At 41.6% G+C, this 21,152-nt stretch overlaps 1 protein-coding gene and 1 long non-coding RNA gene across 2 annotated transcripts; both read left to right on the forward strand.

Moving 5' to 3' along the window:
• Positions 1-1,070: 1,070 nt before the first annotated feature.
• On the forward strand, positions 1,071-4,353 carry LOC147871361 (uncharacterized). The gene is made up of 2 exons (XM_087361362.1): positions 1,071-1,790; positions 3,657-4,353. Exon 2 carries the CDS (start codon positions 3,725-3,727, stop codon positions 4,151-4,153), a length of 429 nt encoding a protein of 142 aa, XP_087217488.1. The 5' UTR covers positions 1,071-1,790; positions 3,657-3,724; the 3' UTR covers positions 4,154-4,353.
• A 15,580-nt stretch (positions 4,354-19,933) lies between these two features.
• On the forward strand, positions 19,934-21,096 carry LOC147871362 (uncharacterized). Its single transcript, XR_015538826.1, has 2 exons — positions 19,934-20,190; positions 20,751-21,096. It is a non-coding gene; the product is annotated as an uncharacterized LOC147871362 (long non-coding RNA).
• The last annotated feature ends 56 nt before the right edge of the window (positions 21,097-21,152 follow it).

A 21,152-nucleotide genomic window follows, 5' to 3' on the forward strand; every position in this document is an offset into this window, starting at 1 on the left:
CATAATATCCCATAGAAACTGTACTTACTGCTTTTATTTTTCTTAACTCATGTCACAGTTTTCCTGCCTATGTTATTAATACAGAAAAGAAACATGACTAACTTAAAAGCATGAAGTAACAAGGGGAATATGCTTACTGCCTTCATCACCAGAGAGATCGCCTAATAATGGTGTCAATTTATATTACACTACACTGCGCAATATCCCACAACGCTGTCATCTTCACACTCTTTTCACATGAGCATCTGCTCTACACAAGGAAGTTAAATCAGCAGCTAGGATGTGTCTTACTGAAGAACATTAGGAAAGAGCATGCAAATTGCAACAATGAAAATTAAATGTGATACTGAAAGCTGAATAAAGCTAAAGCAGTGTTAAATGTATTTTTTATAAATTACTATGATATTTTAATGTCCCCAGTCCAAGACTGTGGGATTTCATGTCAGTGACAACTTCAGATCAATTTATAAGATGTCACTAGTAAGATGGGATGTCTTAAAATTCAAGGTCGTGCAGACACATGTTCATGAATTTCTTATCTCATACCATCACACTGACAGTCCCGAGTTTCAGGCACACAAAGTTACAGCATAACAAAAGCATGCGAGTCACAGTAAGAATTGAGGTTCTCACAGTGGCGAGTACGAATATGACTCGTTTTCTGTGTTGTAATGCTACAACCCAGAAGGCAGCCATCTTCATGTGACTCACAATTTATTTATACTTTATTTAACGATGCTGTCACTAGCTGAGACTTTATAATGTCGAGTGAGAGGATGATAGTAAACAGAGAACTGGAAAACATGTGGACAGAAGTGATCATGGCCTAATTTAAGGAACTATCCAAGCATTTTCTGGAGGGACTGAGGAAAACCACAACAAGCCTTCGTCACGATAGCCAGTCTGCAGGCCAAGATCTGAACCCAGGACCTGCCAAACATGTAGCAGGAGTACTAACCATTCAACTATGATGTTTTGTGTGATTCACAAGATACAGACAATTTTATTACACATAATCAACTGGTTACCGTAGTAAACCGACGTTTCGGGAACAAAATCTGTCCCCATCTTCAGGGTTTGTTCCCGAAACGTCGGTTTTACGTGGGCAAGGAACTGAGACAATTGTCTGGATGTCGGATCTCGCGTGGTGGCAGATTTTGAGCAACTTCAATTCTATCTCCGATAATGACAATGACTTCGTGGATTCAAACTTGTTACCCTAAAATATGAAGCCAGCGAATGTGAACATTTGCCAAGTGAACTCTGAAAACCAGAGATGAGCTAAATGTGGAGCGGAGAATTTCCCGAAGCGATGCCTACCGACGCCAGTTCGCGTTCAGTTTCATCAAAATCCGTTCAGCGCTGTTGAGGGCAGCAACCCGGGGCATTCTCCTCCTGAGCCAGCTTTATCCACACAACCTACTTCCCTCGCCGGCCCGCGGTAAATTCGAGTAAAGATTCCTGTTAGTCCCCGGGTCTGGATTAATCGAGCAGGGCGAGTTATTAAGCGAACGACCAACATTCCGTAATTCTTTGGCAGGCCCAGCCCTCGCACAACGCCGAAGGCCAGATCACAAATAGCGGTCAAGGTCAGGGAACCGTCTCCATGGAAACAACCGACAGTCGGAGAGACCCAGAAAAACGACTGGCGGCATTTCTCAGGAGCTACAAGAAAGGAATTAGCACGTCTCTCGAGCAACTGACAGTTGCCTACACTTCCGCGAAGGATCATCACCGCATTCCCCAGAAGCTGAGGTCCGAACTCCATCCGAATTAAATTCAGACACTGTGTAAGTTCCACGTATTGAGATTAAGCAGATGTAATATGAGAGCGCCCTCACAGCTCGCAACGCCTCCTGTGATAACAGTTTCCTTATGATGTCATCGCCTGTAACGAGATCACGTGTGAGGTCGCACTCATAAAGAGAATGACATCACGCCACCTTCTTCGATATTATACATAAACTTCATGGTCCCAGGGCGCGTGAACTTGATCTTGTCTTGAGACTGAATAAAACTCTTCATATTATTATCTACAAACTGACAACCTTCAGCTATTTCAATCTGCCCGCCAATCCTACGAAATACTACCAACGTCTGAGGAAGCCGATTACCAACTTTACCTCAGGCACTTCCAAGCGTATTACAACTGCACGACGCACCTTCACATTCTCCCGCCCGCAGTTCACAATCTTCTGTTTCCCGTCTCCTCTCTAACAACGAATGTTTCCTACTGTTTTGTATGGGTGTGAAACCCGGTCTTTCACTTCAAGCGAAAACACAGACTCGGGGTGTCTGAGAAGAGAGCGCTGAGGGTAATATCTGGACCCGAGACGGATGAAGTGACAAGAGCGAGGAGGAAACTGCGTTATAAGGAGATAAGAATTTCGTTCAGAATTTGACTAGCCGACCGACCGAGGGCTGAAGATGGACTCTGCTCCATGCAGCTCGTTCTGGTCAGACTTTTACATCGCCAAGGATGCTGCAATCAATAGGCGTTCGGTGTAACCCAGTTATCGGCAACGTAGTCTGAAATCGGTTGTCAGCTTTACTGCGGGGCGTGGTGGCAACTTAACTTTCACAGAATACATTTTTATACGCCAAGGAACGGGGTCCTGCTCGATGCCTGACAGTCACGAAATTTGCAGGACTCATAAGTTCACTGTCGCTTTCATAAATGCCAGACTTAACCCTCTAAATCCCGAAGCTCGCCTAATTAGACAAAAGTGGTTAGTTGTTTGCGTTTTTATAATACAATATAACGTCTTCTAGATTTAAACACGTCATGCAATGAATGGATTATTACCAGGTTTTTGCGATCTACTTGCCTAGAAACTGCACCAGCGTCTGACATGAGATATTTTCTCAACTCTTCTCCTATCTCGCCTCCTGCTCGAGATAAGGAGTGCGTGTTTGGTGGCGTTGTTTCCACGTCATTACTGAAGTGATAGAAAGTTTTTCCAGATTTTTACTAGGAATCCATCGCGTAACAGGCGACTAATATCAAATCATCACATGTCTCGGCAAAATGTTTATGTGTGTATAAAACACTCAAAATACTTGGCAAATCAACCCAAATGCATTTTCCGATACCCTTCCGGCACGACAAAGGCGATAATTGAATGTCTGTTCAGTTACGTCATTCTTTGCAACTTCATCAGATACGCGTCGAGACCCGATGCTTCGCCTGAAAGTTAGAAATGGTTCCCGGAAGGCACTCAGGACCCGGAAGATTAAAGTTATTTCCAATAATCACCTTCTTTGCCATACGCACCGACGTCGACCGCAATAAACTTGTAATTAGCGTCCACGATGGCTAAAAGAACGATAGAAAAGAAAGCTTTGTAGTTGAAAGAGATTGGCTCCAACGGCGTTCGGAAAATTCCATTTTATCCAAAATTCGTTTGAAATGCGTTGAAACTCTCGTTGCGTAGGTTCAGGCATGAGTTGAGGTACCAACTTGTTTCTTAGACACCTAAGAACCTCTTTCACGATTGGTGAAATATGACGCGCTGATATACGGTAAGCAAACGATAGTGAACCGTAACTTTCGCCAGTCGCCATAAATCTGAAGGGAAAAAATTGTCAATCACTCAATAAGTGATATCGTACACAAAGAACACGCACACGAAAATGGGCGTATTTTCTCATTTCAGATGGAGACTGTAGAAAACGCTGGAAGTATATACGGGATTCATACAATCGATTTAAACGCAAAAGAAAAATGTCAACCGGATCAGCTGCACCACCGAAAAATTCTAAGTGGGATTTTTTCAAGAGACTCCAATTCTTAGAACCGGTTTCAACAGAAAGACCTACTGCATCTAATGTTGAGTCAGATTCAGCGGCAAACGCACAGTTTGAGACTCGGACTGAAAACAGCGAAGGTTGTCCAGATGAAGCATCGCAGTCCTCTGTACCACAGCCTCCACGACGAAAAAGACGCAACAACAATCATGATGATATTCTTGATAATCTCGTGCAACAGTTAAGTGCCAACACTGATACAGAAATTGAAGACGAAATTGCTTCATTTGGGAACCACGTAAAGGCTCCACGTTTGAAAATACAAGCTAACATTTTAAGTCACTATGAAGTGATTCAGATGGATATGCGAGGAGCAACATGGGATGTCCAACCCAAGTTCATCTGAGGTATTCTCCTATAAGAACTGCCTCGACCCCCGAACCAACCAACATCACAGAATGAAGACAATTGTCATTACATTTGTGACATAATTAGTAATAATACAATATAAGAAACTTAACCGTAACGTGAGCGACAGTTTTTGTTGTTTGTATGTTTTTCCTATTAAACTCAGTGCGTAACCAAACTGCTTTTGATTCAATCTGAAATAACTCCTGAAACTTTCTTCTTCTAATGATAAATGATTCTTTATTAACAGACAGAAAGATCCTTCTTCGCGTCTGGTTTTGAATATTGAACTCGTAGGTTTTCTTTCTTTCTTTCTTTCTTTCTTTCGCAACAAATAACACAGCAACACATCTTCTTCTTCTTCTTCGAGTAACCTTTTTAGAAGCATTTTTCTACTCATTTTTCACAGAATATGTGCACGCGTCTCAACAAAACAAACACTTTGCCGCATGTCTCGGTCGTCACCTCAAAAGTGAGTGGCGGGAAGCTGCGATGAGTCCGTCTCTGTCGCGTGCAGCCAAATTGTACCTTAAGAAGACCCCATAAATATAACTGCAGGTGGTACATATAGTTACCACTGTGCTTCAAAGAGTTAAATGCATCTAAAAATATTTGAGACACGACCTGCAGTTTAACATTCCGTGATAAGAGAACTTTTCCATCACAGTGATCGTGTCGACAGCCATAAAATGCAGACGTCCTCTTCAGGAAATTCTGCCACGAGCTCTCGTACCGGATCCTGCCTGAAGCAAGAAATCGCCGCGTGAACCAATTACTTAGGTCAAGGCCAGCGGAAATCAGACAGAGCCGTGCGTGAGACGACGCAGCTGCGATAATGATAAAACCTCCTCGTGATTATCTTTTTACAATTCAACGGATTACACAGCGTCGAATGAGAGGAAGACAATGAATAATGAATTAGAAAGGATGTGGAAGGAAGCGGTCGTGGCCTAATTTACGGTACCATCCCGGAATTTGCCTGGAGGGGCTGAGATAGCCGGGCTCTGAGCCGAGATTTGAATCCGGGACCTGCCGAACACGAAGCAGGCCTTTAACAGAATCCTCCGTCTGTCCCAGTGCCAAGCCACACGGATCCAGTCCACGTACTCGCAACTTATTTCCATAAAACCAACCTCAATGGTATCCCCCATCTCCTTCTTGATCTTGCAAGTTGTCACTTTGCCAGAAACATCCTTGCTGTAAGTGAGATTTCAGCTTCTCACAGCGGCAAGTAATCTAGTAGAAACTGGCCGACGTTTCAGAGGTGCTTATTACCTACCATCATCAGGGCGATGAGTGCCCAATGATGCAGGAAGTAAGCACCTCTGAAACGTCGGCCAGTTTCTACTGTATTATACGGCGCGACATCCCGGAGAATTTTCGTCTTAATATTGCAACTCTGACACCAGATTCAATCGACCTACGAGTCCAGTCCGTCGAAACCTTTCACTGCATCAGCACAGCTGAGTGCGATGATGAAACCATTAATTCATTTTATGCCAAGTACCCAATGTTTCAAGCTTTTCAACACAAAGCATTCGCCCAAAACGCAAAATGTAGGCGTTTGTGACACTGCATAAATGCCACTGACCAAGTTTCGCGTCGTAAATAATCAAAACACAAGAGAATTATTGAACATACATTAACTTGGAAACATCCAAGTTTCCCAATTAAAATCTGAGGGCCCACAAAATTGAACCATCGTAGGTTTAGCTTCATGAAATTCTGTAGCCATTATTCAGTCTTTGTATAAATGTATTCAAATACATTAGGACTGTTCTCGTCACGTTATGAGCTCTAGATTTGACTGCGAAAGAAACTATAGAACAGAATGCTTCTTGACAACGTAATAGTCGCTGGGCTATTCAAGAAATCTGACTTCTGGAAAAGTATTCTAGACTTCCGTGGTTTGCCCTATTAGATCACAGCGCATGGAGCATTATATTTGTTATTGACGCTGAGAACCAAGCAACGAACAGGCATCGACGCGCGGCTTGGGAACTGGGCGCTGTGGAATGGGGTTCGTACTCGGCAGGTTACTGGTTTGAATCCAAGCCTGTATGCTCTGCTGTTGTACTTAGTTACTGTGTTTTATGCGGAAACTCTGGATAATAAAGACAGGTGGATGGACTTTCGGACAGGTAGATAGATAGAGATCTGCTCTGCCATAATCTTAAGCTCAGAGGGGGTTCGAAACATTTATTACATGAATAACCATCCCCTCATACATAAAAAGTAAAGATCGAAAGAGGTGAGTTATACATGTAACGCACAGTAAATTTTATTTCAACGACAATTAACATGAAACACCCTGTTTCAGCTCAACCTTCTTTTAAATGGGGGTGGAGTCGCATAGCGTGTGTCACCAAGCAAGCTACCACAGCTGCAGTTTTAGTAAGTTCACTGTGACAAGAAATTCAGGAACGCTAAAATTGTTGAAATAACACGCACGTTGCATTCTGCATTCATGGTCAGTTGCATCGTAACTCAGTAAAGTCCCAAAATTTAAAAAGTTTGCCTGCCGCATTTGAACGTTAAACAGTGAACGAAAATTCTGACAGCGTACAGAAGCCTGTCGAAATAACCGGCTCTTCTTAAATACTAAATTACGCATGTCTTTTGAAAATCAGCCTCGAGCACGTGATAAAATAACTCCACCCCACAAAACATTCTTGTACCCAATCGGTAATAGTCGCCACAAACCTCTAATTAGATCACGTGGCTAATAAAATATGCTCGGTACGGAATGATTTTCTGGATACGGACACTTGTTCTCGAGTCTTAGCTCTGCCTTCTTCTTCTTCTTTTTATCTTTAAGTTTCATTTTCACTTCTCGGCCTCTTAAAGCCGGTCCACACCGACGCTCACTGCCATAACATAACAGCGGAAGGCGAAAATGTGGACCCAGGTTTGTGCCCGAAATATTCAACACAGTAATGTCAACGAAATTGACCATGTTTCGCACCCATACCACACAACAGGCAAAATTAGTATTTTGTATACTTTAATCTTCAGGTTCTTAGAAATCAGACGGGAAGACAAAATATTTTGAACTGAGAAGTAGCGAGCATTTCCGGAATTTAATCTCCTCCTAACTTCCTCGTGAGCATCATTTTGAATCGTTATTGTTTTTCCCAAGTATTTGAACTTTGTCGCACTTTCAAAGGACTTATTAGCCTCCTTAATGTCTGTCGCGTACATCGCGGCTATTGGGAGGTTTCGGTTGTCGAATGTCAGAACGCAGATCCGTGGAAAATCCACACATGGAACGAGAGGTAACATCACAATTATTATTGTGTTCCCTCTTGTTTCAGCTCCATCTTTTCCTATTCTCCTTCCCTGTTTCTTCTCCGTACATTTTATTCGTTCGCCGTTATCTGTCTCTGTTTTCCAATGAAACGATTCGAATTCAAAAGAAAAGTTACACAAATAGAAAAGGCATCGCTTACGCCCCACATTTCTGACTACGGTTTACGCCGAGCTCATAAGGAAGTCGGCGTCCGCTGAATTTCCAAGATGATATACAAAGTATATAAGTAACGCCTCCGTCAATCCGGATTGGGGCCTCTTTCAGGCTACTAGCTACGAACTGGGCGTTCGGGCTTCAATTCTTGGCAGGACGGGGGTTTCCTTCCCTTTGCCACAATGTCTGGGGACAACCTAGAATCTAGGTGAAGTTATTATAGGTCCATTAACCTAATTAACCAATCAGAGATTGTAAGAAAAAGTAAATTCTACAGCATCTTCTATGTCACTTTAAATTTACCATGAAACATAAGAGTAAGTTGAAGGATAATATTAAAATGGATTGTAATGAAGTTAAATGTTAGAGAGTGGGTTGAATTTGAATAAGGATAATCTTGTGAAGGCGGTGATGAACCTTTGGATTCAATGAAAGGCGGTGGATTTCTTGAGTGAGTAAGTTGCTATCGGATTCCGATGAAGGACTCTGATCCATGCAAAACAGAAATTAAAAAGTAGGAACAAGAAATAGACACAGCTTATAGCCCTTTTAGTGCAAAAGAATTTGGAATGTAATCGCAATAAACCTTCGTTAGACTCCCGTCTTTTGTTTAGATAGTTCTAGAAGATTTCCGGTTATGTGAAAAATGTGCAGTAGAAGCCCGTACTGACGATGGTTTTGAAGTGGCAGGCTCTAAGCCTCTTTCACAGTCAAAAGTTCTCTCCAGATGACCAATATTCATGGGCTGGTAATCATTATATCATATATTAATTATGAACCGAAAAGTTGAGTCATTATAAAATGGCATCGTTAAAGAATATTAACTTAAAATTCAAAGGAAGGCGACTGTCTTTTGGATATTTTGTCATGCCGTCTGGCATTAATTAATTTCTTTATTTACTGAGACGAGACAACAGATTTCCCGCGAATAAACTTTGTGTTGTTGGACCAAAAATGACCATTTGCTAATTACACGCCATAGTGAATTATGCTTATAGTTAAACACGTGCAAATTAATATACGTCGTCATTACATCCGCTGTACGAACAGGAAGTGGAAGTGTTGACACGCGCGCTATCTGTGTCTGCGAGCTGAAACTAGCTGCGTGCATGGTCTACATCAACATTCTCCTGCCATCTGGCGGACGAGGAACTTCGGGACGTTATTGATTTTTCTGCGCTTGAGGAAGGAAAGGTGGAGGATGACGACTGTGTCCTTGGTTGCAGCGCCGATCAGTGGTCAATCCAGAACGAAAGAAATTTCGTTCTTACCGCCGTGAGAACTTTAGATTCTGCTGGTGTCCTCGAAGAAATGAAACTGTTCTGTCTTGTAACACAATGGACTCGGGCCGGAATAAATGATGTGTTATGTTAACCACGTCCTGGTTAGTGGCGCATTCTGGTGAGGTATTGTCCAGGTTCGAGGCAGTTATAAGACGTGAAGTCTTCTTTCAGGCCCGGCTTACGATCTGTTAAGCTGATTCTGTATTTGATTTTATCTCGGAAACATGAATTGAGTTCCCCCTTTGATTAGAGCTGTATCATTTTCCTGTTACTCTGTATGTGCCTTAACGAAATTCAATTTTGTGTATTTTGTGGTAATATTTTGTGCTTATTCATTAAAATACCTAAAAATACCGTGAATAAATAAACACATCTGTTAACTGAAAGCACGGCATTTGAAGAGGTTGTGAAACCGTTCCCTTCTTCTTTGTAGATTGTTGCCAAGGTGGGTTTGGGTTCGATGAAGGGATTTATGAGACTCTTTTGCTGGGTTCACGGGGTTTAATTAAAGATCGCCTCAGCTGAGGCTTTAGTTATTTATTTTCAGGTGAAAAACAAGTTGACAAACAAGTTACAGAAAAAGACTCCGGACACCTGCAATTTCCCACGATGAGGCGCAGGGGAGGACGGGGAGGGGACCTTGAGACACGATGCACGTGCACTGAAAACAGGGGATCCGGACATAAGGGCTATAGCGATCTAATCAGCGCTGAACGTGGCAACGCTCAGCTACTTAATAAGTGCGTAGAAAAACTTACGAACTACGACTCGTAATTAAAGGACGGTGCAATCTGTAACGATCTGCTATGCATATTATTCCTGACTCACGGCGAAAGATTTGACCTCGGCAGTTCTGACCTCTGTAGAAGTCTGAGGGTTGTAAATCTGTGGCTTCAAACCGACGCTGCTTGATGCCTCCATCGTCAGGGCGATAAGACGACGTGATGATGGAGGCAGGAGGGACCTCCTACCAGACTTCGCGGCGCTACAACGCAGAAGACGGGCGTCTTCGTACTCCCCGCCGTGAGAACGTATTCTAGCTGAGAAAACATTTTCCTTATGCTCTGCGCGCACTACCAAGGTCAAAGCTTTTCTCGTAACTGGCGACAAATCTCCCACAACATTTTCCGATTTAACGGGCTGTTCTCCATTTAGGTTTCTCCGGTCACGGAGCACGGAACACTACGTCTGTGTGTACGTGCTCCATCACGCTCTAAATTTATTTAATTATTTGACTGTACTTTGTAGAAGCTTCATTAAGTTACATCACAGTAAATTTTACACGTTATTATTTTGAATATTCGTGTTGCATTGAAGTAACGAAGACGACAGTGCATAATTGTTATGATACTTTGACATTCGGTCACAAATTGTCCGGATTTTTTATAAGCATACATTTATTTTAATTCGTACTATCAATTGCCCTGTTTTACATCGAATCTAATAAAAGTAACATAGAAGTCTAGTAACGCGAATACACGTCCACCAACACAACACGAGCAAGTCTTTCGCGGATGAATCTTAACTTTAATTACTGCACAAAAACACGCAGTACGCCTCTGACCTTGAAATAGAGACTAACCGTAAATGTACAGAGGTCAGGACAAAAGCAAAATCAAACACGGAAAAAGCTAATTTTGTTCTTAAACGAATTGAAAAGGGAAGTCATCAAGACGCCGCCTGAGATATTTACTGTAACTAAAATGCATTCGTAATTACCGTGGCACAAAGCACGAAACTTTCTCTGAACTCTTTCGAATTTGGATGATTCCGTTGTCGTAATGGAGTTCCAATTTCGACCGCACAAAACAGAAACAAACTCTCAGAGACAGAATCGAAACAGACGCCACGAGGAATTGATAAAGATGAGGCAATGAAATGTATCAAAGGCGACATTTTAAGCCCCTGAAAATATGACGTCAGGTGGACTTAAAACACAGCTCTCAGTCCAGTATCTTTTATACCATTTTACAATTCATAATTTCAGTTAATACTAACAATTTATCTCGTAAATAGTGACAGAAGTTTTAGCAACATCAATTTCAAAACAACATTTACACAGAATCAAATACGATGTACTAAGTACTAAGATTTGTGTTCATCCATCGCTCAGCGTTTCAGGAGCTCGCTTTGTTTCTAGGATATTGAACGACAGAGAAACAGCTGTACTGAATACATTGCACCACAATTAGAACACACGAGAATTATGTTTAAAAACACACGAAGGTTTGCTCCTAATATAATAGTCAATGCTCATCACAATTTGCTATGCGAGTGCGACGTAGGAGACCTTGGTAGCACGAGATGAAAACGAGGTGATGGTGGCGCCTCTTGTGGAACTGGGAGGAGTCTGGAGTAAGGCGCTCGGTTTTATTTACGTGTTTTTGGTAGTCGCCGTGAAGGTATTTTTACATTTAATTTACTCTAAAGAGAAATATTATAAATTGCGTAATTTTAATGTGATTTGTATTGATACTGCTGGAATAAATTGTGTTAACTGGACAAAGTTAAAATTAACATTTTACTGGACGGTAAAGAGGCTAATTGCACTTTCGAAACAAATATATTTTTGTTAAAAAAAACAACATTTCAGACGCTGGCTCTGCTTACATTATCCTGTAACACTAGAAAAACTCACTGGATGCAGCTCGTCTCAATCCCCAGGAAATATCCAAAAACATGCATCAAGTTAACAACAAAACTTCGTGATGATGAATTGTTGAAGGCGTAGCCCCTCTGCTCTGTGTTCTGGACGTCCTGTGCTCAAGAATTGGACTGCGGATGAGCTGTCCTGGTTTTTGTTAGTTCCTCCAGGTACCTGCAAGCGTAGTACCTTCCGATAAATCACAGATTTACGTACATCATTTTCACAGAGTGTCAAAATTCAACTTGAGCTAGTGATGACACGAGTTACCTGAAACCTTTTGATGAACATTAAGCCCTCCATTCCACAATTCTTATACGTGACGTTAAGGCAAATGTTAGTGATAAAAGTCGAGTTAAGTGACTCATGTATAGTTAGAGAAATTATTATAAGAATGAATATTTCAGACATTAAATTTCAGAAACTGGATCCAGGCACTGCTATTACTACAGACACGTGAATAATTTCGGAAAGATTCAGAAAATCTCTTCGGTTAACATTCAACACGTGACATCGCTAACATGAAAATAAATTTAAGGTTGCTAGGTTACAGGTTCAGACTGAAATGGCAGGATTTGTAAGAGGGAACTTCTTGAAAAGCTAAATACTGAATGCATTTGAAGCTGTGAACGAGGGCTTGGTGACCAGGAAATTATTTAAAATTATCAGGTTCATCCTGTTTGGCCAAGGAACGATGCATCCCCATAATTTCTAAATTACCAGATTCACGAATACAACTCTGTGGTCACACAACAGAGGTTTAACAGAAGTTTGTATCATCACACTTCCGTTGCTTGGCCAAAATATCAAAACGTTCTTTCATCATTCCGAGCATTTTTGGTCACCCTGTCAAATTTTTCAATTCTGTACATTCATGAAAGCAAATAATTGACACTTTTATAAGTGCCACAGAGTGTCACAATTAAGAAACCAAAACAATCCCCCTCGTCTGTGTTTTTTAAAGACCACCCATTAGTCTCATCGTATCCGTCCGCGAGTAATTGCCCAAATTACCCGAACCATGTTAATCAAAATCGATGAATCACAACTTCGTAAAATACTGCCCGGACATTTCCATTATAATTTCCACGTCACTTATGTGCATAAGTCGACTCTCCTATTCAAATCCTCACAACCTGGAGAAAATAAGACAGACGAACACGTGTCAATAGGCGACGCGAAATAACATTGAAACGTTTAAAGGACAATTAACTTGGGCAAATCACGAATCATAACCGCACACAGACGAAACAGTGTGACCAAAATGGACGGATTTCCGTCAAAGTAAAACCTAAAACCAATTTCGGGCGTGCATCGTTCTTTGTTTCACCCGCTCGCCACGTTGAGGCACAGGAAATGAGCGGGACCTATAACAAACAAACAAACAAACAAAACGACTTCTGTAAGAACGGCTCAACAATCATACATTGGAAGTAAGAACACGAACTCAGAAAACTTACCTGTGCTGTTCGTGACTCATCTCTTCTGCTGTGCGCATGCGCAGAGTTCAGTAGCCATTTATGATTGCTCATTGCAGTTGTCCGTTTTGACAAGCGCAACTTCGAAGCGACACGACTGCAGGCCATCCACTTCGGCGAACGAAAACGCGGACTAAAATTTATCGAGCTTTTACGACGTCGCAATAAGATCGGAAATGAAACGAGAACACGAAATTCAGATTTGTCGCGCTGGAATGACGGTTCACTGAATCGAAGAACGAAACGTCGGAAACGAGGACCAAACAACGTCGAACCTCTCACCCACCTTTATTCTGTCACTTACCTTTACGCCCGTGCAAGGAGTTCGCCTTCCTGAAAAAAATAACAGCGACACGGATTCGCGGCCCGGAACAACACACGAAACTCCTAATTTGTTCAAACCAAAGCGCGTTATTACGTCGGCGAAGTTTTCGTCGTGCAAAATCCTAACTCCGGCGCCAATTCCGCGATTCTCGCGGACAAACGAAACGCAAAATGTTCGTGTAACTGATCTGCGTTCGATAACGCTGAATTACGCTTTCTTAAGAAAAAACACAATCGATGTCTTTCTCTAACGTCGAATAACCTGTAATTCAGTTCACAGAATAAAACACACAACAAAACATAATATTTCTCTTCAGAATTCCTGACAATAAATAACCTTACAGATTCAGACAAATCTTTCAGCACTGAAGCGAAAGACTGAAGAACCAAAATACGTATTTTGGCTTTACTGAATCTTTTTCCTTGCAATGCGATTTGTTCACAGGAAGAGAATGCAAAAGTTCTTTTTGTCTGTCTCTCCTTCTCGCATTGATTTCATTGGTCGTGCCGACCGAACCTGTCAAGTTGTGCACCCTGTGATAAAAAAAAACACACAGAAATATCAAACCCTCCTAACTGAACGTCCATTGCCATGGACACAAAAGCTAAGTGCACGCGACCTAACTTGGGCACCTATCGGGGAGGGCAGGGAGGACACTTACAAACTATAAAAAAAGTATAAAGTGCACAGGGTTGCCAACTTGACCTTAACCTAACATGCCCTCAGTCGTGGCGGGCGCCGCGTCAAATACAAGTTGCCTGGCACGGACCGACGTGGTTATCGTTGGCAACCTGGGGCCTGGCCGCTCTGATAAGACCGTGCCGATGCTATGGCGTACAAGATCTGCCGCGAGCACCCAGCCCATCCTCCAGCGGATGGGTCCTCGTCCACTAGGGGTTCGGCCGACACTGGTTTTTTCTCTTAACTTTACTGTTTGCGCGTTGCTCCTCTTGCCATGGTCCCTGGTTCGAAGTCTCTCGCTGGCACAACACAACACAACACAACACAACCACAAATACTCAGAGGGCCGCTTCACTCACACACAGACTTTACACTCTTTCGAAACTCTGAGCCAATCTTTACTGAACACTAAACACTTCGAAATCCCTGACGAGCAAATATTCTCTTATATTTCCTGGTTTATCGAAAACCTTACCGCAATGACCAGAGCCTGCCTGCCTGTAATACACCGCGCGATATAACTACGAAATTTCGACATGTCTGTTAGTTCGCGATGAATGCGTGCGCCATCGAATTCGGCAAGTTATATGATCGTGTAACATGGCCTTTTAGTGTGAGAACATCACAGCCATAAACAAATCAATATGGTTACGATTGGCTGGGCATTTAGACAGCATACATAACACGTTGCGTATAAAATATAAGCTGTGGGGGGGGGGAGGCTCTTCAATGGACAGACAACCAATTTTAAAAAGATTTGTTGCTGATGTCTGCAAATCTCAATTTAACAATAACAAAACAGTTTTGGTTTTCCGTGCTCCGTCCACCACTGGTTGCATTCATAAGCTCCTCTGATCAAAAACCTCCTCTTTGCTTGGTTTCGTGATTTTATTCAGTTTCACATAGCGAAGACGGCCGTCCGATGTTTGGTCAAAATGAATTATTTAAAGTTTTGATTCCGGGTCCATGGAATCATCTTTTCTAGCACAGAACAAATTAGAAAACTAAGGCAACGCCTACATAAGTTCATACTCTACAATAACTGAAATTATTCTCGACTCGAAGCATGATGATATAACAACGATGTATCAGTTAAAGGAGTTTCATTTATTTCATTCCTTCCTGTGATTACATCAAGAAGGCCACGCCCAAGGAATTTGAAACCTAGCAGAAAACTTTGACACGGAAACGCGTGACACGAGCTAAGGGGCCTCGGAGTGGAGGAGAATATTATTAAAACGGAGTTAAGATCCGAATTTAAGGTAAATGGTTCGGACTAGGAGTAGAATTTCGGTTTTTCTGGTGACGAGAATTAACTTCCGTGTTCTTTTGTGGCAGTGAATTTCCCGAAAACGTTGTAATGTATGAAGACGTGGAAGAGAATCGAGAAGTTGGAACAGGGACAGAGAGCCTCAGCGTCGAGATGTAAATTAATTAAGAGCTCTTATTGAAATGTCAGGATAACATAACACCTGATATGGAAGCTGTGTTCAACATTTGCAAACTTCACTGTGGTAATCCTGACCGAAACTTCAGAACAAAACACATTAAATAGAAGGTTCTGTCCAACTACCCATCACACGTAATATATTTAGCGACATTTTTAATATTATCATACTACTCTTTATAATATTCCTTGAATTTGTGAGTGGGGACGCCTTTGGTCCCATTTATTTACTGTCGTGATTTCGACTGAAGTTCATTCTTAAGCTCTTTCACGAAACGAAATTTAAAATTTGTCTACATTCAAAGAAGCAACGGATGGCAGGGGCACACGAGAACGTACAAATCATGAAAAGTTAGTGTTCGCCGGCCATGCACACACAAGGAAAGAATTATTAGGTTTATTAGTGAGTTAGTCATGCAGAAAGAATGATAATTTGTACGATTCGTGTGTGGAGTCTGCCATCAAATAACTTTATATCAATGTTTAATTTACGTGACGTCAGCGGATTTGACAGTTACTGCTCTTACTCAGTCACAACCCAAGAACCTTGGCTATAATGGGGAATAATTTGTTGGTGCAGGCGAACATGTTTCAAGTTTTGTACAAATCCTGAATGCAATGAACCGAACTTTTTAAACGCACTGCAGTTTAGACTTCGTAGCCTAAGTAGAACAAACTTCGGGAGATTACGAGGAGATGAAAAGTGTTCATGGTTTCCTATCCTGGAAGATGAAATAGTGGAAGAATTCCTGACTCTAGGGATAATGGGAATATTTTACGCGAGAGTACAGGAAAAGCTGCAAAGATGTAACAAATCATTTAACGTGTCGACGTAAAGATAAAATGCAACGTAGTTTTAAGGGATGAAATGGTGCAGACATCCTAAGAAATGAATTTCTCAAGTGTAATTAACTTTTTCATTTAATCACAGGAAGACAATTGTCCGTCATTCTATTGCACGAATCCCAAATCCCAGGATCAGCAAAAGAATTGCCCACGACTTAACTTTGGCACATTAGTGCTCACATCCTTTTGCAGCTTCGAAAATAAAGTATAATATAAGACACAGTGACTAGTTATGCGCTGAGAAACTGGATAAAAACACGAAACCTTCTGTACCAGCTCGGGAATCTATCCGAGAGCCTTCCGGATGCAACAAGCAGTGAGCCGAGCGAGGTCATTTTACGGTAATGTCACATGTAAATAGCTGATTATAAATATGAAAACAAAACTATTTAATATTAGCAATGACATCTGAGTGCATCGTAACCCTATTTGACGGAAATGTACTCATCAAATTATATGAAACCGAACTGACATAATATTATCACAATAATTATTTAAGTAAGTGCATTTCAAATTATTTGCATAAAAATATGACAATAACTTTACAATGGGACCACTGAATTTTTAGACTAAATTATAAGAATGACAATCAACAATTAATTTGATTCCCAAACGTTCGCCAGAATTTTGAAGACAAACTTCTAGAAACTTTGCAAAACTCATTCATTATTAATATGTAATATAATTCAGATCAGCTTGAATATTCATGTCGGAAAAATCAAAATGTCTACCACTTTTGCAACTAATTAATTATTCATATTAATGAGTACTCGGTACAGTTCCTATAGGCTACGCGGATTACAAAGCCACTGGTCAGCAGTAATTTTGTGTACGTGCTCAAAAGTCGGCAAACAAATTTAATATTTTGGAAAAGTTCTTCATTTCTTCATTTCTGAATGACTTGAATATTTAATATTTCTGCATCGCAAAAAGACGCCATAATGGCTACCAACTTCGCACGTAATTTTCCATGTTGGAATGAATATCGTGAATAATGATTTTGCAATTCTTGACCGAGCAACGTGAAATCAAAGTCGAAGTTATTTCAAATCACGAAACTGTTACGACGTTTTTAGCGAACACTTCTTCATTGTTTCACACGACCCAATTTGCACACACCACGAACTACTTTTTATCCAACTATACAAAGAAAAGTGAAGTAGCTTTTGGACGTGTCCGTGAACATTTAATTTGTCTCTATTAATACGAAATCACAATTAATTTCACGTAAACTATTTAATACAACTTATGAACACTAGTTGCTTATTCTACAATACCAGATTCGTACGCTGTAGGCCAAGATAGACTGCAGGCAGGCTCACGTCTCACCCTTACGAAGGCTAATGGCTCTCTGATGCTACGCGATTAAAAAAATGAAGAGCGATTTCGCCCGTAAGATGTCACCCCACCTGACATCCTGTGACGGTTCAAGCTAAATCTAACAAACGGACGGCATTTAATGATCAAAATAATAAGTGCAGATGTCACTAAATATATTTAGTACGCCTATTATTTGGGTTTTAAAGTTCGACACACATAAAATTATATAAATTTTAACCTGGGGTAAGTGACGTCAGAGACCAGACAAGCAAATGGCGCGCCGCGGTTCCCACGCTATGTCACTCTGTATACCTCCGCTGTTACTAGCCAAGTACCCAATGTTTCATGCTTTTCAGCACAAAAGCATTCGTCCAAAACGCAAAATGTAGGCGTTTGTGACACTGCATAAATGCCACTGACCAAGTTTCGCGTCGTAAATAATCTAAACACAAGAGAATTATTGAACATACATTAACTTGAAAACATCCAAGTTTACCAATTAAAATCTGAGGGCCCACAAAATTGAGCCATCGTAGGTTTAGCTTCATGAAATTCTGTAGCCATTATTCAGTCTTTGTGTAAATGTATTCAAATACATTAGGACTGTTCTCGTCACGTTATGAGCTCTAGATTTGACTGCGAAAGAAACTATAGAACAGAATGCTTCTTGACAACGTAATAGTCGCTGGGCTATTCAAGAAATCTGACTTCTGGAAAAGTATTCTAGACTTCCGTGGTTTGCCCTATTAGATCACAGCGCATGGAGCATTATATTTGTTATTGACGCTGAGAACCAAGCAACGAACAGGCATCGACGCGCGGCTTGGGAACTGGGCGCTGTGGAATGGGGTTCGTACTCGGCAGGTTACTGGTTTGAATCCAAGCCTGTATGCTCTGCTGTTGTAATTAGCTACTGTGTTTTATACGGAAACTCTGGATAATAAAGACAGGTGGATGGACTTTCGGACAGGTGAATAGATAGAGATCTGCTCTGCCATAATCTTAAGCTCAGAGGGGGTTCGAAACATTTATTACATGAATAACCATCCCCTCATACATAAAAAGTAAAGATCGAAAGAGGTGTGTTATACATCTAACGCACAGTAAATTTTATTTCAACGACAATTAACATGAAACACCCTGTTTCAGCTCAACCTTCTTTTAAATGGGGGTGGAGTCGCATAGCGTGTGTCACCAAGCAAGCAACCACAGCTGCAGTTTTAGTAAGTTCACTGTGACAAGAAATTCAGGAACGCTAAAATTGTTGAAATAACACGCACGTTGCATTCTGCATTCATGGTCAGTTGCATCGTAACTCAGTAAAGTCCCAAAATTTAAAAAGTTTGCCTGCCGCATTTGAACGTTAAACAGTGAACGAAAATTCTGACAGCGTACAGAAGCCTGTCGAAATAACCGGCTCTTCTTAAATACTAAATTACGCATGTCTTTTGAAAATCAGCCTCGAGCACGTGATAAAATAACTCCACCCCACAAAACATTCTTGTACCCAATCGGTAATAGTCGCCACAAACCTCTAATTAGATCACGTGGCTAATAAAATATGCTCGGTACGGAATGATTTTCTGGATATGAACACTTGTTCTCGAGTCTTAGCTCTGTCTTCTTCTTCTTCTTCTTCTTCTTTTTATCTTGAAGTTTGATTTTCACTTCTCGGCCTCTTAAAGCCGGTCCACACCGACGCGCACTGCCATAACATAACAGCGGAACGCGAAAATGTGGACCCAGGTTTGTGCCCGAAATTTTTAACACAGTAATGTCAACGAAATTGACCATGTTTCGCACCCATACCATACAACAGGCAAAATTAGTATTTTGTATACTTTAATTTTCAGGTTCTTAGAAATCAGACGGGAAGACAAAATATTTTGAACTGAGAAGTAGCAAGCATTTCCAGAATTTAATCTCCTCCTAACTTCCTCGTGAGCATCATTTTGAATCGTTATTGTTTTTCCCAAGTATTTGAACTTTGTCACACTTTCAAAGGATTTATGAGCCGCCTTAATGTCTGTCGCGTACATCGCGGTGTCCGCTACGACATGGCTGGTCGCACACTGCGTCCACTCCCGGAGAGTGACGTAGCTGGTGGGATATTTCGGGGTTTTGATGGGTTGTCTCAGGGATTCTTAATTAGCTTAGCGAATCGTTAGGCATGGACTCGAGTCTCATTCGACGTCACGGCCAATTCATAACCTGCGTGATCGTTGATCTAGAAATGTTGATCCCGCGTCTCGCAGTCCAATCCTTGATGCTTTATGATCCACGGAGCATACTTGAGATAGCTTCCTCGCCCCTTCCGGGTCTCGCACTGGGGCTTTATTCTCATGGCCTTGTTTCCGTCGGTCTCTCGACTCGCAGTTGCTGACATTGAATCGTATCGCTCGGTTCATCCGTGGCTTCAGAGTCATGTTCTGTCCTGGGTGTGACTGCGATTCAAGGCTATGACGTCATTTACTAACGCACGTGGTATTACCACCTGATCGGGGCAACGACCTCCCGCTCGCCGATGTAGTAAGCCATCTTTGTCAAGGTAAAACTGACCTTTGTCAAAGTTATTTCTACAGACGCTGACGAAAACTGTCGCTCTGCTGCTGTAGCCATGTTTCCCCATATGCATTTCAATGTCCCGCGCCGTAGCCGCGCGGTCTGAGGCATCGTGCTTCGGAGACGGAATGTGCGCTGGTTCGAGTCTCGGGGGAGGAGAAATTTTCTCATGAGCTTTTGACCGGTGCCAACTCAGCATCGTGAGGAAATTGGGGAGCTACAATCCGGTCAGGAAAGCTAGCAATGGCTGGGGGTTCGTCCTGCTGACCACACGTCACCCTATATCTGGTTGGATGATCGTTCAGCTCTGTTTAGGCGTGTGAACGTGAGGCCAGCAGTCAAGTTAGTCGGCTTTGGCTCTCTAGAGCTGTTACGCCACGGATTTAATTTAATTTAATACATTTCAATAGAGTACACATAGATGCAGCGTATAATAATAAAATAATTTTTTATTCTGTATGATTTTCAGCCTATTTTCCTTTCTTAAAGAAACTTACTTTGTGGGTGTGGTAATGAGTTGAGCATTTTGTTTTTGTTTGGTTACAGAACTGTTGGAGAAGTGATGCCTGGATTTATTTCCAAGTGTTTTGCTGCACCAAAAGCAAGAACAAGGCAACTGCTGTTCAGATTACTCTCACAGGAAAAGAGAAATTTGAAGCTGTTCAGGAGGAACTTCTGAAAGGAATTGAACATAAAAATCCAAACATTGTTTCAGCTTGTCTCAGCAGTTACACAGGCTCTCAGTTTCTTTATTCTTGAAGGATGTTACACGTGATAGCATCTTTCAGCTCCCCCCCCCCCCCCCCCAAATCCCTTTCAGTAAGTAATTCCACTTTACCATGTGTTGTTAATGGGACTGTCTGTTTGTAATAAACGTGAGATAATTCTGTGATTCTTTTGGATTTCTTCTGTCCTCCTATCTTTAACATTTCAACTCCACATCTCTCC

This window comes from Zootermopsis nevadensis, unplaced genomic scaffold (genome assembly GCF_977971745.1).
Source record: "Zootermopsis nevadensis isolate Lab colony 2312 unplaced genomic scaffold, Znev_1.0 Znev_ptg000057l, whole genome shotgun sequence".
Lineage (NCBI taxonomy): Eukaryota > Metazoa > Arthropoda > Insecta > Blattodea > Termopsidae > Zootermopsis > Zootermopsis nevadensis.